Genomic DNA, 18,742 nt, shown 5'->3' on the forward strand with positions numbered 1-18,742 from the left:
TTTTGTCTGGAGTCCAAGTTGGAGATTTTTGGTTCCAACCGCCGTGTCTTTGTGAACGGATGATCTCCGCATGTGTAGTTCCCACCATAAAGCATGGAGGAGGAGGTATTATGGTGCGGGGGTGCTTTGCTGGTGACACTGTCTGTGATTTTATTTAGAATTCAAGGCACACTTAACCAGCATGTCAACTACAGCATTCTGCGGCGATACGCCATCCCATCTGGTTTGCACTTAGTGGGACTATCATTTGTTTTTCAAATGGACTATGACCCAACACACCTCCAGGCTGTGTAAGAGCTATTTGCCCAAGAAGGAGAGTGATGGAGTGCTGCATCAGATGACCTGGCCTTCACAATCCCACGACATCAACCCAATTTGAGATGGTTTGGGATGAGTCGGACGGCAGAGTGAAGGAAAAGCAACCAACAAGTGCTCAGCATATGTGGGAACTCCTTCAAGATTATGGGAAATATATTCCAGGTGAAGCTGGTTGAGAGAATTCCAAGAGTGTACAAAACTGTCGTCAAGGCATATACAGTGGGGAGAACAAGTATTTGATACACTGCCGATTTTGCAGGTTTTTCTACTTACAAAGCATGTAGAGGTCTGTAATTTTTATCATAGGTACACTTCAACTGTGAGAGACGGAATCTAAAACAAAAATCCAGAAAATCACATTGTATGATTTTTAAGTAATTAATTTGCATTTTATTGCATGACATAAGTATTTGATACATCAGAAAAGCAGAACTTAATATTTGGTACAGAAACCTTTGTTTGCAATTACAGAGATCATATGTTTCCTGTAGGTCTTGACCAGGTTTTCACACACTACAGCAGGGATTTTGGCCCATTCCTCCATACAGACCTTCTCCAGATCCTTCAGGTTTCGGGGTTGTCGCTGGGCAATACAGACTTTCTGCTCCCTCCAAAGATTTTCTATTGGGTTCAGGTCTGGAGACTGGCTAGGCCACTCCAGGACCTTGAGATGCTTCTTACGGATCCACTCCTTAGTTGCCCTGGCTGTGTGTTTCAGGTCGTTGTCATGCTGGAAGACCCAGCCACGACCCATCTTCAATGCTCTTACTGAGGGAAGGAGGTTGTTGGCCAAGATCTCGCAATACATGGCCCCATCCATCCTCCCCTCAATACGGTGCAGTCGTCCTGTCCCCTTTGCAGAAAAGCATCCCCAAAGTATGATGTTTCCACCTCCATGCTTGACGGTTGGGATGGTGTTCTTGGGGTAGTACTCATCCTTCTTCTTCCTCCAAACACGGCGAGTGGAGTTTAGACCAAAAAGCTCTATTTTTGTCTCATCAGACCACATTACCTTCTTCCATTCCTCCTCTGGATCATCCAGATGGTCATTGGCAAACTTCAGACGGGCCTGGACATGCACTGGCTTGAGCAGGGGGACCTTGCGTGCACTGCAGGATTTTAATCCATGACGGCGTAGTGTGTTACTAATGGTTTTCTTTGAGACTGTGGTCCCAGCTCTCTTCAGGTCATTGACCAGGTCCTGCCATGTAGTTCTGGGCTGATCCCTCACCTTCCTCATGATCATTGATGCCCCACGAGGTGAGATCTTGCATGGAGCCCCAGACCGAGGGTGATTGACGTCATCTTGAACTTCTTCCATTTTCTAATAATTGCGCCAAAAGTTGTTGCCTTCTCACCAAGCTGCTTGCCTATTGTCCTGGAGCCCATCCCAGCCTTGTGCAGGTCTACAATTTCATCCCTGATGTCCTTACACAGCGCTCTGGTCTTGGCCATTGTGGAGAGGTTGGAGTCTGTTTGATTGAGTGTGTGGACAAGTGTCTTTTATACAGGTAACGAGTTCAAACAGGTGCAGTTAATACAGGTAATGAGTGGAGAACAGGAGGGCTTCTTAAAGAAAAACGAACAGGTCTGTGAGAGCCGGAATTCTTACTGGTTGGTAGGTGATCAAATACTTATGTCATGCAATAAAATGCAAATTAATTACTTAAAAATCATACAATGTGATTTTCTGGATTTTTGTTTTAGATTCCGTCTCTCACAGTTGAAGTGTACCTATGATAAAAATTACAGACCTCTACATGCTTTGTAAGTAGGAAAACCTGCAAAATCGGCAGTGTATCAAATACTTGTTCTCCCCACTGTATAAAATATATTTTGATTTGTTTAACACCTTTTTGGTTACTACATGATTCCATATGTATTATTTCATTTTTTTTTTGTCTTCATTATTATTCTACAATGTAAAAATAAAGAAAAACCCTTGAATGAGTAGGTGTGTCCAAACTTTTGACTGGTACTATATATACAGTGGGGAAAGAAAGTATTTAGTCAGCCACCAGTTGTGCAAGTTCTCCCACTTAAAAAGATGAGAGAGGCCTGTAATTTTCATCATAGGTACACGTCAACTATGACAGACAAATTGAGGAAAAAAAATCCAGAAATTCACATTGTAGGATTTTTTTATGAATTTATTTGCAAATTATGGTGGAAAATAAGTATTTGGTCACCTACAAACAAGCAAGATTTCTGGCTCTCACAGACCTGTAACTTCTTCTTTAAGAGGCTCCTCTGTCCTCCACTCGTTACCTGTATTAATGGCACCTGTTTGAACTTGTTATCAGTATAAAAGACACCTGTCCACAACCTCAAACAGTCACACGCCAAACTCCACTATGGCCAAGACCAAAGAGCTGTGAAAGGACACCAGAAACAAAATTGTAGACCTGCACCAGGCTGGGAAGACTGAATCTGCAATAGGTAAGCAGCTTGGTTTGAAGAAATCAACTGTGGGAGCAATTATTAGGAAATGGAAGACATATAAGACCACTGATAATCTCCCTCGATCTGGGGCTCCACGCAAGATCTCACCCCGTGGGATCAAAATGATCACAACGGTGAGCAAAAATCCCAGAACCACACGGGGGGACCTAGTGAATGACCTGCAGAGAGCTGGGACCAAAGTTACAAAGCCTACCATCATTAACACACTACGCCGCCAGGAACTCAAATCCTGCAGTGCCAGACGTGTCCCCCTGCTTAAGCCAGTACATGTCCAGGCCCGTCTGAAGTTTGCTAGAGTGCATTTGGATGATCCAGAAGAGGATTGGGAGAATGTCATATGGTCAGATGAAACCAAAATATAACTTTTTGGTAAAAACTCAACTCGTCGTGTTTGGAGGACAAAGAATGCTGAGTTGCATCCAAAGTACACCATACCTACTGTGAAGCATGGGGGTGGAAACATCATGCTTTGGGGCTGTTTTTCTGCAAAGGGACCAGGACGACTGATCCGTGTAAAGGAAAGAATGAATGGGGCCATGTATCGTGAGATTTTGAATGAAAACCTCCTTCCATCAGCAAGGGCATTGAAGATGAAACGTGGCTGGGTCTTTCAGCATGACAATGATCCCAAACACACCGCCCGGGCAATGAAGGAGTGGCTTCGTAAGAAGAATTTCAAGGTCCTGGAGTGGCCTAGCCAGTCTTCATATCTCAACCCCATAGAAAATCTTTGGAGTGAGTTGAAAGTCCGTGTTGCCCAGCGACAGCCCCAAAACATCACTGCTCTAGAGGAGATCTGCATGGAGGAATGGGCCAAAATACCAGCAACAGTGTGTGAAAACCTTGTGAAGACTTACAGAAAACGTTTGACCTGTGTCATTGCCAACAAAGGGTATATAACAAAGTATTGAGAAACTTTTGTTATTGACCAAATACTTATTTTCCACCATAATTTGCAAATACATTCATTAAAAATCCTACAATGTGATTTTCTGGATTTTTTTTCTCTCATTTTGTCTGTCATAGTTGACGTGTACCTATGATGAAAATTACAGGCCTCTCTCATCTTTTTAAGTGGGAGAACTTGCACAATTGGTGGCTGACTAAATACTTTTTTCCCCCACTGTATATACACACACACACACACACACACACACACACACACACACACACACACACACACACACACACACACACACACACACACACACACACACACACACACACACACACACACATATATATATTTACAAAACAATATATATTTACAAAACAAGATATGGGGGTTGGAAATGATGCATACAATTACATTGATGGAAGCTACAATCTATCTGCGCCAATTAAAGCTAATCTACCCCCTAAAAAAAAAAGAGGGAAAAAAATACGATAAATAATTTTCTCGCTGTCTCTTGCTCACACTATTTCTCCTTCTCTCTCTCCACTCAGACCTATTATCCTGACAGTAGCTAAATGCTGGGACCCGTCACCCCAGGGCTACTTCACTCTCCCACGCAGTGAGTAACCTGTTATATCCCCTAGGCTCTTTCTCAGTTCCTCTTTCCTTGATTCCTTGCATCCTCTCTTGTCACCTCCTCATAACACACTGGAGGTCGAAAATCCAAAGTCCCTTCCCCTCTGACCTTCTCCTCCAACGTGTTTTGAGAAGGAGGCAAGGAGAGGGAGGACGCGAGAAATCGAGGAAAGACTAACTGCAAAAAGAGCCTTGGCTGAGAAATACACCCAACGGTAGAGGAGACTACAACCCCTCCTCATAGTGTACACCCCCATTGTTCTCCCAGATGAGCCGATCCGGCCCATAGACCCGGCTGTGTGGGTGAGCCATTCTGTGGCCCTGACAGGGGCCTACCCTCCCTACCCCGGCAGCTCCTCTCTCAGCACCATCACTTCCAACTCCTCTGTGACCGAGACCGAGCGTGAGTCCCTCTGCCTGTCTCTGGCCCACAAAGGTAAGGTCTGCTTTCATTTTACTACACTGTATGCTTGAGTCATCTCGTGTCTCTCTCTTTCTCTCAAGTCAAGTTTTGTAATTTTTCTCATTGAACTCTGTTTAAGATTTAAGTCATGGTTTCCCTAACTCGGTCCTTAGGACACCAAGGGGTGCACATTTTGGTTTTTGCCCTAGCACTACTTGGCTGATTCAAATAGTAAACTACTAATCATCAATCGTAGATCATTTGAACTAGCTGTATAGTGTTAGGGCAAAAAACAAAACGTGCACCCCTTGGGGACCTGAGGACCGACTTTGGGAAACGCTGATTTAAGTTCTCGCTCTTCTTCTCCCTCAAGTGTCAAGTTCTGTCTACCTTAGTTGTTGATAATGACAAGCTTTTTTGCCAGTCTCTTTGTTATCTCTGAATCTTACCCTCCTCTCCTCCCCTCATCTCTCTCCAGGTTTTGAGGACTTCAACCTGTCCCTCCACTCTGACATGGCGTCGGTGGCTAAGGCCATGGCCTCCCCAGAGTCTGGTCTGGAGGTCCGGGACAGGATGTGGCTCAAGATCACCATCCCCAATGCCTTCCTTGGTGAGAACTGCTTCCAGATCTGTTTGTGCTGTATAGCCAACTTCTATGGCCATTGTCATGGATAGGGTGCTGTTGTATTTGGATTGGAAAGAAAGGTTATATGGTTGAAAAGTTACAACTATTATTAGGGTTTAATGAAAAATATATAAATAATAATAATACAGATGACCGGTGATGTGTCTTTCATTAATCTGAATCTGATTACCGTTATTTATCGAATCAACTAACTATGTTTAATTGTCACTCGATTTAAATTAATCATGTAACAATTAACTCATTAAGATTTTGGGGCACCACGGAAGATGTTTAACATCTCCCGTATTAAACTCTTAGAAGATATAAATAAATAAATGTGATGTCATTAAGGATGGTATCAATAAATAACTGTAACTCTGAAAGTGTACACATTCTATTTGTCAACTTTACATCTAAATGTTGTATAAAATACATGACTAAGTATGAGAGTATTTTGGTGAAGACAGGAATGTGATTTTAGTCTTCTAATGAGATAATTGTTTTTATATATATATAGATAATTGTTTTTTATATATACAGTGGGGAAAAAAAGTATTTAGTCAGCCACCAATTGTGCAAGTTCTCCCACTTAAAAAGATGAGAGAGGCCTGTAATTTTCATCATAGGTACACGTCAACTATGACAGACAAAATGAGAAAAAAAAATCCAGAAAATCACATTGTAGGATTTTTTATGAATTTATTTGCAAATTATGGTGGAAAATAAGTATTTGGTCAATAACAAAAGTTTCTCAATACTTTGTTATGTACCCTTTGTTGGCAATGACACAGGTCAAACGTTTTCTGTAAGTCTTCACAAGGTTTTCACACACTGTTGCTGGTATTTTGGCCCATTCCTCCATGCAGATCTCCTCTAGAGCAATGATGTTTTGGGGCTGTCGCTGGGCAACACGGACTTTCAACTCCCTCCAAAGATTTTCTATGGGGTTGAGATCTGGAGACTGGCTAGGCCACTCCAGGACCTTGAAATGCTTCTTACAAAGCCACTCCTTCGTTGCCCGGGCTGTGTGTTTGGGATCATTGTCATGCTGAAAGACCCAGCCACGTTTCATCTTCAATGCCCTTGCTGATGGAAGGAGGTTTTCACTCAAAATCTCACGATACATGGCCCCATTCATTCTTTCCTTTACACGGATCAGTCGTCCTGGTCCCTTTGCAGAAAAACAGCCCCAAAGCATGATGTTTCCACCCCCATGCTTCACAGTAGGTATGGTGTTCTTTGGATGCAACTCAGCATTCTTTGTCCTCCAAACACGACGAGTTGAGTTTTTACCAAAAAGTTCTATTTTGGTTTCATCTGACCATATGACATTTTCCCAATCCTCTTCTGGATCATCCAAATGCACTCTAGCAAACTTCAGACGGGCCTGGACATGTACTGGCTTAAGCACATCTCGCACTGCAGGATTTGAGTCCCTGGCGGCGTAGTGTGTTACTGATGGTAGGCTTTGTTACTTTGGTCCCAGCTCTCTGCAGGTCATTCACTAGGTCCCCCCGTGTGGTTCTGGGATTTTTGCTCACCGTTCTTGTGATCATTTTGACCCCACGGGGTGAGATCTTGCGTGGAGCCCCAGATCGAGGGAGATTATCCGTGGTCTTGTATGTCTTCCATTTCCTAATAATTGCTCCCACAGTTGATTTCTTCAAACCAAGCTGCTTACCTATTGCAGATTCAGTCTTCCCAGCCTGGCGCAGGTCTACAATTTTGTTTCTGGTGTCCTTTGACAGCTCTTTGGTCTTGGCCATAGTGGAGTTTGGAGTGTGACTGTTTGAGGTTGTGGACAGGTGTCTTTTATACTGATAACAAGTTCAAACAGGTGCCATTAATACAGGTAACGAGTGAAGGACAGAGGAGCCTCTTAAAGAAGAAGTTACAAGTCTGTGAGAGCCAGAAATCTTGCTTGTTTGTAGGTGACCAAATACTTATTTTCCACCATAATTTGCAAATAAATTCATTAAAAATCCTACAATGTGATTTTCTGGAAAATAAATGCTCAATTTGTCTGTCATAGTTGACGTGTACCTATGATGAAAATTACAGGCCTCTCTCATCTTTTTAAGTGGGAGAACTTGCACAATTGGTGGCTGACTAAATACTTTTTTTCCCCACTGTATGTATATATATATATATATATATATATATATATATATATATATATATATATATATAGGTTATATATCGATAACAGTCACTTATTAATCATTACCTCATATCAGTCACATTCTGAACGTTGCATAATCCTTGAATCCGCAAGAACCCTAACCTTACTTATGAGTCAGCAATACACAAATTGGCTTAATCATTTATTTACTAGCTAACTAAATAATAACACAGAATACATACATACTTCATACATGAGAAAAGTCCCTAGCGGACTAACAACAGCATGACTGCTTGGTTATCAAAACGGGAGGGGTCAATAGAAGGAGGGAGAGATGGACAAAGAGGTTCAAACTTATATTGTACATACAATTGGAAACTACGCTCACAGTAATCAGAATACTTAGCACCCTAACCACCGCCCGTTCATAGTAAGAAACCAATGAATGTATTTACGTGTTTGCCACTCGTCTATGTCTGTTGACCCAAGCCCTCCTGGAAAGTAGGTTTTGGCTGGGTCTTCGCTCAGCTCACTTGTAAGGCTCCGATTGTCCACCAGAGGTCACAATGTCCTTCTTTGTAGAGCTTCTCTGGCAGTGAAGTGTTTGTTAGACAGATACTTCAGATGCACCAATGGTTGTCTGAGATGGGATTCTCCTTTCTTCCCACCTTGTGTCTTTAGTCAAAGTTCTAGACTACTTTACATGTCTAGCTGTAGACTGGCAATGTTCTGGTCTAGGGAGTTCATCTTCTTCACCTCGTGTAGAGATTCAAAGTTCTAACCATTTTCAGCCGTGTAGCCACAGCTACACTCTTTCTGGTCTAACCATTTTGTAACGTTTAGCTCACGCTTCACGTCTGCTGGTCTTTCTGGTCTAACCATTTTAAACGTGCAGTCGCCACTCTCTCATGTTTTCTGGTCTTTCTGGTCTAACCATTTTTAAGCTGTGTAGCCACAGCTCCACGCGTTCTGGTCTGAGGTAAAGTTCGTTACCAAGGCTTTTTATCCACGGGTAAAAAGGGGGCGTTCCATCACACCGACACAATGTATGTGCTCACTTGGGGCGTGGTTACTGACTGGGCAAAAGTTTATATGAAAAACAATTATCTCATTAGAAGACTAAAATCACATTCCTGTCTTCACCAAAATACTCTCATACTTAGTCATGTATTTTATACAACATTTAGATGTAAAGTTGACAAATAGAATGTGTACACTTTCAGAGTTACAGTTATTTATTGATACCATCCTTAATGACATCACAAAATAATAAACGATATGACATGATTATTCTTTAGGTACCTCCTGACCATTTTTAACATTTGGATGATAGAAATAAATGTTCCAATGTTGCACTTTTTTGGGGGAAAAGGTTTTGGCATCAAAAGTCTCTCTCTACACAAAGGCATTCTTTTCTCATTACTAGAGAGCCAGGGAGAGAGTTCTCTCCTGCTTAAATTTATGACCCAGTGTTAAGGTGTCTAGACCGGCACAGACCCCCTCCCCTCTTCTGTGGGTGAGAGGGTCTGTTTGTTGTCAGCCATTTGCCTAGATGATCTGTGTCCTTTGATCCACTGTCAGGAGAGTCATGACACCGGTATCCCAGGACTTCCTGGCCAAGCACCTTCCAGTTTCCCAAGAAACATTTTGTCAGGTCCCGTGGACCAATAATATTAAACATTTATGCTGCACTAATACAAAATATGCACGTGCGAATAGCTGCATGCATGAACCGGACATATCAACTTTAATTTTACCAGGTTAGTTGAATGAGAACACATTCTCATTTACAGCAACGACCTGGGGAATAGTTACAGGGGAGAGGTGGGGGAATGAATAAGCCAATTGGAAGCTGGGGACGATTAGGTGGCCACGATGGTATGAGGGCCAGATTGGGAATTTAGCCAGGACCCCGGGGTTAACACCCCTGCTCTTACAATAAGTGCCATGGGATCTTTAGTGACCACAGAGAATCAGGGCACCCGTTTAACGTCCCTTCTGAAAGACGGCACCCTACACAGGGCAATGTCCCCAATCACTGCCCTGGGTATTGGGATATTTTTTTATACCAGAGGAAAGAGTGCCTCCTACTTGCCCCCCAACACCACTTCCAGCAGGATCTGGTCTCCCGTCCAGGGACCGACTAGGACCGACCCTGCTTAGCTTCAGAGGCAAGCCAGCAGTGGGATGCAGGGTGGTATGCTGCTGGCAAACTCTCTGGCGTCATTCATAGCCTACATTAGACCAGTCATCACAATGCTAGCAGCCATATTTAGCCTACTCAATGTAATGTCCCCAATAGAATACATCACTTACTTGCATGACTTATATAAATTGCTGTCTGTCATGTGTAGGCAGCAGGCTACACATGACGCAGTCACTGAAGGCAATCTCGTCTCATTTTCACAAATGTCTTTGTGGCACTGGCAGAAGCTCAAACTATAAACTGCAGCTACTCACTGTTAACAAAATGACTGTTATATTGTGACTACAAACGCGGCTCTAGGAAATAGATATTTGCAACATTGTTCCATGATGTTAAAATAACAAAAGCGAGTGCATGGGCTTGACTCAGATTCGTGGGATTTGATCATCCGCAGCGCTATCCTTGGTGCTGAATCTCCGCTACTAGGCCTATTTTCCTGTCTGTTGTTTAGCGGATATGTTCCCTGTGACAAAGTCACCACAATAAGCGGGTTATCATAAAGTAAAAACAGCCACAACCTTCCAAAATCCCCCTTATAGCCAGGTGCAAGGGGAGAGAAAATGTCCAACAAGCTGGCTGAGCTAAAACTAATTTTAACTAGGCTGTAGGCTAATAACCTTATAATATTTTAGGCCTACATTTAAATGGATACTTCGGGATCTACTTCCCCAGAGTCAGATTAACTCATGGATACCATTTGTATGTCTCTATGTCCAGTATGAAGGAAATCGGAGGTAGTTTCGCGAGCCAATGCTAACTAGTGTTACCCATAGACTTCCAGTCATTGTGCTATCTACTAGCGGCTAGCAGATACCATAGACTTCCAGTCATTGCTCTAACCCTAGTTAGCAGTTGCGCTAGCGCTAGTTAGCAACTTCGTTCAAACTACACGCAGAGACATAAAAATGGTATCCATGAGTTCATCTGACACTGGGGAAGTAGATCTAGGGCCTCATTGCCAAAATCCCAAAGTGTCCCTTTAAACTTTAAACAAATTGTGTGCCGACTTTGACAGAACTTTGAGTTGATTAAGTTGTGGCAAATACAATATTATAAACTGGGTGGTTCGAGCCCTGAATGCTGATTGGTCGACAGCCGTGGTATATCAGACCGTATACCACAGGTATGACAAAACATGTATTTTTACCGCTCTAATTACGTTGGTAACCAGTTTATAATAGCAATAAGGCACCTTTTGGGGTTTGTGATATATGGCCAATATACCACGGCTAAGGGCTGTGCCTAAGAACAGCCCTTAGCCATGGTATATTGGCCTTATACCACACCCCCTCAAGCCTTATTGCTTAAATAAACCCATTAGATTCCTGTCCATATTTCTCCATTTACAGTGGTATAATCATGTCAATTTTTTTTGACTGGTATTATATGCTTTTAAATAGCCTTTCCGGTTTGAACGGGAATACCAGGATATTACCGGGATGGTTGCAATTTTCTCAGTAAGGAAAATTGGTAGATTTTCAGGAAAATATTAAACCCTACAGTAGATCATAGGTGGGGTTCTAGTGTGGGGTTCTAATGGATGATTGATTGGCAGGTTCTGATGTGGTGGAGTGGCTCTACCAACACATTGAGGGCTTCCAGGACCGTCGTGAAGCCAGGAAGTATGCCAGTAACCTGCTGAAGGCTGGCTTCATCCGCCACACTGTCAACAAGATCACCTTCTCAGAGCAGTGCTACTACATCTTCGGTGACTTCAGCGACTGTGAGAACTGTGAGTAAAACAGCACAAGCCTTTAAAGCTGATTGCCCGTAGGCCTGTTTTACTGTACTACAGAGATGGGCAACAGGTGGCCATCTCTGTATTATGATTATTTTGGAAGAAAAAATGGTCCAAATAAATATGTGCGGCCCTCCTTTGAATTTCAAAATCCCGACGTGGCCCTCAAGCCTTAAGATGTTGCCTATGCCTGCTGTACTACTTTGTGTATGTATATTAGCTTTACAGTTTCATTGCTGTTTGTTGTAAATATGTATATTTGCCATGGCACTTTCTTGCTGTTTATTTTGTGAGAGCTCAGGTGAGTAAAATGTCCAATGTATTTATATTGAAAATAAAGGCCAAATAATGCATCATACATCACTGATTATAACAGTAACATTACTCTATTCTCTCTTCCTCTCCCAGACATGGCGAACCTCTCCCTGAATGACAACGACGGTTCTAGTGGGGCCTCAGACCAGGACACCCTGGCCCCCCTGCCCCTCCCGGGGGCAACACCCTGGCCCCTGATGCACACGTTCCCCTCCTACCAGTACACCTCCAACCCCTACTCCAGTCAGCCGCCCCCCTACCACGAGCTGTCCAGCTACAGCTATGCCCCAGGCAGCACAGGGAGCCAGCACAGCGAGGGTGAGACTAGAGGGACAGAGGAAGGGGATGGGAGGGGTATACAGTTCCTTCGGAAAGTATTCAGACCCCTTGACTTTTTCCACATTTTGTTACGTTACAGCCTTATTGTAAAATTGATTTAAAAAAAAAATGTATCCTCAGCAACCTACACACAATACCTGATAATGACAAAGTGAAAACAGGTTTTTAGATATTTTTGCAAATGTATTACAAATAAAAAACAAATACCTTATTGACATAAGTATTCAGACCCTATGAGACTTGAAATTGAGCTCAGATGCATCCTGTTTCCATTGATCATCCTTGATGTTTCTACAATTTGATTAGAGTTCACCTGTGGTAAATTCAATTGATTGGACATGATTTGGAAAGGCACACACCTGTCTATATAAGGTCCCACAGTTGACAGTGCATGTCAAAACCAAGCCTTGAGGTAGAAGGAATTGTCCGTAGAGCTCTGAGACAGGATTGTGTCGAGGCACAGATCTGGGAAAGGGTACCAAAACATTTTTGCAGCATTGAAGGTCCCCAAGAACACTGTGGCCTCCATCATTCTTAAATGGAAGAAGTTTGGAACTACCAAGAGCAATCGGGGGAGAAGGGCCTTGGTCAGGGAGGTGACCAAGAACCCGATGGTCACTCTGACAGAGCTCCAGAGTTCCTCTGTGGAGATGGGAGAACCTTCCAGAAGGACAACCATCTCTGCAACACTCCACCAATAAGGCCTTTATGGTAGTGGCCAGACGGAAGCCACTCCTCAGTAAAATGCACATGACAACCCACTTGGAGTTTGCTAAAAGGCACATCAAGATTCTCTCGTCTTATGAAACCAAGATTGAACTCTTTGGCCTGAATGCCAAGCGTCACGTCTGGAGGAAACCTGGCACCGTCCCTACGGTGAAGCGTAGTGGCAGCACAATGCTGTGGGGATGTTTTTCAGCGGCAGCGACTGGGAGACTAGTCAGGATCGAGGGAAAGATGAACAGAGCAAAGAACATAGAGATCCTTAATGAAAACCTGCTCCAGAGCGCTCAGGACCTCAGACTGGGGCGAAGGTTCACCTTCCAACAGGACAACGACCTGAAAATAGCTGTGCAGCAATGCTCCCCATCCAACCTGACAGAGCTTGAGAGGATCTGCAGAGTAGAAGGGGAGAAACTCCCCAAATAGAGATGTGCCAAGCTTGAAGCGTCATACCCAAGAAGACTCGAATGCTGTAATCGCTACCAAAGGTGCTTCAACAAAGTACTGAGTAAAGGTTCTGAATACTTATGTAAATGTGATTTGTATGTGTGTATGTATGTATATATATGTGTGTGTGTGTGTGTGTGTGTGTATATATATATATATATAAGTTCTCCCACTTAAAAAGATGAGAGAGGCCTGTAATTTTCATCATAGGTACACGTCAACTATGACAGACAAAATGAGAAAAAAAATCCAGAAAATCACATGAATTTATTTGCAAATTATGGTGGAAAATAAGTATTTGGTCAATAACAAAAGTTTCTCAATACTTTGTTATATACCCTTTGTTGGCAATGACACAGGTCAAACGTTTTCTGTAAGTCTTCAAGGTTTTCACACACTGTTGCTGGTATTTTGGCCCATTCCTCCATGCAGATCTCCTCTAGAGCAGTGATGTTTTGGGGCTGTCGCAGGGCAACACGGACTTTCAACTCCCTCCAAAGATTTTCTATGGGGTTGAGATCTGGAGACTGGCTAGGCCACTCCAGGACCTTGAAATGCTTCTTACGAAGCCACTCCTTCGTTGCCCGGGCGGTGTGTTTGGGATCATTGTCATGCTGAAAGACCCAGCCACGTTTCATCTTCAATTCCCTTGCTGATGGAAGGAGGTTTTCACTCAAAATCTCACGATACATGGCCCCATTCATTCTTTCCTTTACACGGATCAGTCGTCCTGGTCCCTTTGCAGAAAAACAGCCCCAAAGCATGATGTTTCCACCCCCATGCTTCACAGTAGGTATGGTGTTCTTTGGATGCAACTCAGCATTCTTTGTCCTCCAAACACGACGAGTTGAGTTTTTACCAAAAAGTTATATTTTGGTTTCATCTGACCATATGACATTCTCCCAATCCTCTTCTGGATCATCCAAATGCACTCTAGCAAACTTCAGACGGGCCTGGACATGTACTGGCTTAAGCAGGGGGACACGTCTGGCACTGCAGGATTTGAGTCCCTGGCGGCGTAGTGTGTTACTGATGGTAGGCTTTGTTACTTTGGTCCCAGCTCTCTGCAGGTCATTCACTAGGTCACCCCGTGTGGTTCTGTGATTTTTGCTCACCGTTCTTGTGATCATTTTGACCCCACGGGGTGAGATCTTGCGTGGAGCCCCAGATCGAGGGAGATTATCAGTGGTCTTGTATGTCTTCCATTTCCTAATAATTGCTCCCACAGTTGATTTCTTCAAACCAAGCTGCTTATCTATTGCGGATTCAGTCTTCCCAGCCTGGTGCAGGTCTACAATTTTGTTTCTGGTGTCCTTTGACAGCTCTTTGGTCTTGGCCATAGTGGAGTTTGGAGTGTGACTGTTTGAGGTTGTGGACAGGTGTCTTTTATACTGATAACAAGTTCAAACAGGTGCCATTAATACAGGTAACGAGTGGAGGACAGAGGAGCCTCTTAAAGAAGAAGTTACAGGTCTGTGAGAGCCAGAAATCTTGCTTGTTTGTAGGTGACCAAATACTTATTTTCCACCATAATTTGCAAATAAATTCATAAAAAATCCTACAATGTGATTTTCTGGATATTTTTTTCTCATTTTGTCTGTCATAGTTGACGTGTACCTATGATGAAAATTACAGGCCTCTCTCATCTTTTTAAGTGGGAGAACTTGCACAATTGGTGGCTGACTAAATACTTTTCCCCCCCCACTGTATGTGTATATATATATATATATATATATATATATATATATATATATATATATATATATATATATATATATATATATACTCCTCTTCAATGGTTGTGCGAAGTTGCTGGATTTTGTTGGGAACTGGAACACGCTGTTGTACACGTAGATCCAGAGCATCCTAAACATGCTCAATGGGTTACATGACTGAGTATCCAGGCAAAGGAAGAACTGGGACATTTTCAGCTTACAGGAATTGTGTACAGATCCTAGCGACATGGGGCCATCCATTATCATGCTGAAACAAGAGGTGATGAGCGGATGAATGGCACAACAATGGGCCTCACGATCTCGTCACGGTATCTCTGTGCATTCAAATTGCCATCGATTTAAAATGCAATTGTGTTTGTTGTCCGTAGCTTATTCTCTAAAACGACGTTGGAGGCGGCTTATGGTAGAGAAATGAACATTCAATTTTCTGGCAACAGCTCTGGCGGACATTCCTGCAGTCTGCATGCCAATTGCACGCTCCCTCAACTTGAGACATCTTTGGCACTGTGTTGTGACAAAACTGCACATTTTAGTGGCCTTTTGTCCCCAGTACAAGGTGCACCTGTGTAATGATCATGCTGTTTAATTAACTTCTTGATATGCCACACCTGTCAGGTGGATGGATTATCTTGGCAAAGGAGAAATGCTCACTAACAGGGATGTAAACAAATTTGTGCTCAAAATTTGAGAGAAATAAGCTTTTTATGCATATGGAAAATGCATTTTATATTTTATTTCAGCTCATCAGACATGGGACCAACACTTTACATGTTGCGTTTATATTTTTGTTCGGTGTAATAGATGTGTTAAGGATTATTAATTAAGGATGTCAGATTTCAGAGTTTTAGCTGTCATAAAGTGTTTTCCTGACAGGCCATACTCAGAAACTAGATTGTAGTGAAGATTGAAACAAGGGTTAAAAAATGTCTAGCTTGAATCAGAGCTATAGATAGCCTCTGTATGATTCTTGTTAGTCTGTGATATCAGATTTCCTGGGGGCATGTTCTCACATTATCCTGTCTTCTTCTCTCCCGCAGGGAGCCGGAGCAGTGGCTCCACCCGGAGCGAGGGAGAGAGACGGAGGGGAGGGAAAGGCGGAGGAGGGGTGGGCAGTACTAGCGGCCGGGATGAGAAGTCACCGGTAGGCGGTGACGGAGGCAGGGACTCTCGCTCAGGCAGCGGCAGCGAATCAGAGTATTCTGTACGGAGCAGCCTGAGGAGGGGGGAACATGGAGGCTCGGCCACCCCCAGCGAACACAGCCACCATAGCCACCTCAGCCAGCGCTCACACCACCGTGCACCCCCTCCACACCTCCAATTCCCACAGGGCATCCCCCTCTCATACAACCCCATGATGCTTATGATGGTCCCCCAGCACCCCCATCACCCTCACGTACACCCACACACCCTCCAGGGCATGGGGCACACGGGGCCCTCGATGCAGGGCCTGCCCCCTGGCACCACCCCCGGGGGACCTCCAGGGGCACCCCCAACCCGTGACCTGGGCTCTGTGCCCCCAGAACTCACCGCCTCGCGCCAGTCCTTCCACCTGGCCATGGGAAACCCCAGTGAGTTCTTTGTGGACGTCATGTAGGAGTGGAGACACTACAGAGGGCAGTGTCCCGAATGGCACCCAATTCCCTACGTAGTGCACTACTTTTGACCAGAGTCCATTGAGCCCTGGTCAAAAGTTGTGCCCTCTGGGACTCACCCAGAGTATGTATATGGGGAAGTTGGTGTGCAGAATCAGAAGGATGCACGCTGCAGCACAAGGCAACATTAGAGCGGTACCAGCAACATTCACATGTTGCTTTGATTCATTTGAACTCTTCGAAAGCTTTAAAAGCCTAAACCCAGCCCAAACCATTCTTCTATGTCTTTGTGATGTCATTGGTTAACCAAGGTTTTTATTAGGTGACTCTTCATCTGACAGGAATCCGTTATCTTTGTTTCCTCTAGATTGTTACCTATCTGTGCCTTATCTTACAAGCTGGTAAACATCTAGAGGAAGCAAAGATAACTAATTCCTGTCAGATGAGCAGTCACCTAATAAAAACCTTAAATTGAGCTTAATCAAAGGTAATAGGAATACCTATATCTCTCTGTTATTCAGACAGACAGGACATGGGTACGTCAGTATTATTATGTCCATTTGTACAATATGAAAACAGAACAAAAAATGAATATTCAAGTAATTGTACATAATTCAATGTGCCACGCCTTTACGGCCACTGTCACATAGCTGTGATCATGTCATAACACGAGTGACACACACGTCACTCGTAGCGATATGGAGCATAGCACTACTATAGTCTACTTAGGAGGTTATTTAGCCTACCTAGGAAGTTAATTGCTGTGGTGTTCTTGGAATATGGTACTAAACACTACCAGCTGGATAAAAAGTGTTATATACATCATGTATGTGTTAATTGGAATGGATGAATTCATGCATTCACATTTTGCCTAATGATATTACTGATATACAGCAGTACGGATGTTTTTTATGAGAAGCTCTGTTGTTGGGTTTGTGTTCACAAAGCAAGTAGGTAGGCTGATCTAGGATCAAGTCCCCCCATCCATATAATCGTATTCATTATGATTTGACAAAAATACAAAACTGATCCTAGATCAGCACTCTACTCTGCTATGCTTTATAAATAAGGGCCCAGGTATTGTGGAGGCCTCCTGCCCTCTGCAGTAACTGGTGAGCCCCCTGATACTGTTGTGATTTGCACATCACTGGTCAGTCAGCTTGATGCAGTGCGTGAATTGGGCCAGTACACACAGGTACTGATAACAGGCACCTCGAATACTGTACTGTTTTAGTACTGGCCCCTCTTATATTGGCTTAAATATATGATGAGTACTGGCACCCAAAATGAGTACCGTACCGGCACCTATTTCAGTTCACTTCAAGCACTGGTTGGATGACTGGGAAATGGAAGCTGTTACAGACGGACTGACTGCAGTATTTGGGATAGCAGTTGGGGAGGGTCAAAGAATGTAGCCTGGTTAAACCAGACTGAACGCTATGCTCTCACCATTGTTTCGAGTGCTGCATTCAGTCTGGTTTAACCAGGCTACAAAGAATGTTTCTTTTTAAAATACAAAATAGTTCATATAGCTTTGATCTCACACTCCTACCCACATTGTTTTTAACTGAGTGACATACACATTTTTTTATGTATACATTGATATAATCATATTAAAGGTGCTTGAAGAGAATAGTTATGTTTCCTAGTATGGCACAGTCAGTAATGCATTGTCATATTTGCTTGTTTGTGTCACTTTTACATTTTGCATTTGTACATTTTAGTCATTTAGCGGACGCTCTTATCCAGAGCAACTTGGTTAGTGCATTCATCTTAAGATGGCTAGGTGGGACAACCACATATCACAGTCATAGTAAGTACATTTTTCCTCAATAAAGTAGCTATAAGCAAAGTCAGAGCTAGTAAGGGGGAAATTGCAATTGTATTACAGTTTAAATACATTTCTACTAGATTTAAAGAGTTTTCCCTTTTATTTGTAGATAACATAATTTTGTGTATAAGCCTTAATTGTAATTCAATGATGGGGGCAAAAAAAATATTTGAGACACTTGTTTAATTGTTTTAAGAAGGAGCCTAATTTGACTTTTGACACTGTCCTTGAATAAAAGAACATAACATGGTTATTATACTGAACAAAAATATAAATGCAACTATTTCTAAGATTTACAGTTCATATAAGGAAATCCGTCAATTGAAATAAATTCATTAGGTCCTAATCTACGG

At 43.0% G+C, this 18,742-nt stretch overlaps 1 protein-coding gene across 1 annotated transcript in view; it reads left to right on the forward strand.

The window, feature by feature from the left end:
- Positions 1 to 16,721, forward strand: part of LOC311143044 (segment polarity protein dishevelled homolog DVL-2-like) — a gene marked incomplete at its 5' end in the record, with an annotated part of 47,010 nt that extends 30,289 nt beyond the window's left edge. Inside the window, 6 exons of the mRNA XM_084178846.1 lie at positions 4,228 to 4,295; positions 4,581 to 4,715; positions 5,194 to 5,325; positions 11,224 to 11,400; positions 11,815 to 12,039; positions 16,004 to 16,721. Coding sequence (XP_084034972.1) covers positions 4,228 to 4,295; positions 4,581 to 4,715; positions 5,194 to 5,325; positions 11,224 to 11,400; positions 11,815 to 12,039; positions 16,004 to 16,560 — 1,294 coding nt within the window. The 3' untranslated portion in view covers positions 16,561 to 16,721. The remainder of the gene's footprint in view (positions 1 to 4,227; positions 4,296 to 4,580; positions 4,716 to 5,193; positions 5,326 to 11,223; positions 11,401 to 11,814; positions 12,040 to 16,003) is intronic.
- Between the last annotated feature and the right edge of the window lie 2,021 nt (positions 16,722 to 18,742).

Source organism: Coregonus lavaretus, assembly GCF_964263955.1.
Source record: "Coregonus lavaretus genome assembly, chromosome: 15".
NCBI classification, from domain to species: Eukaryota; Metazoa; Chordata; class Actinopteri; order Salmoniformes; family Salmonidae; genus Coregonus; species Coregonus lavaretus.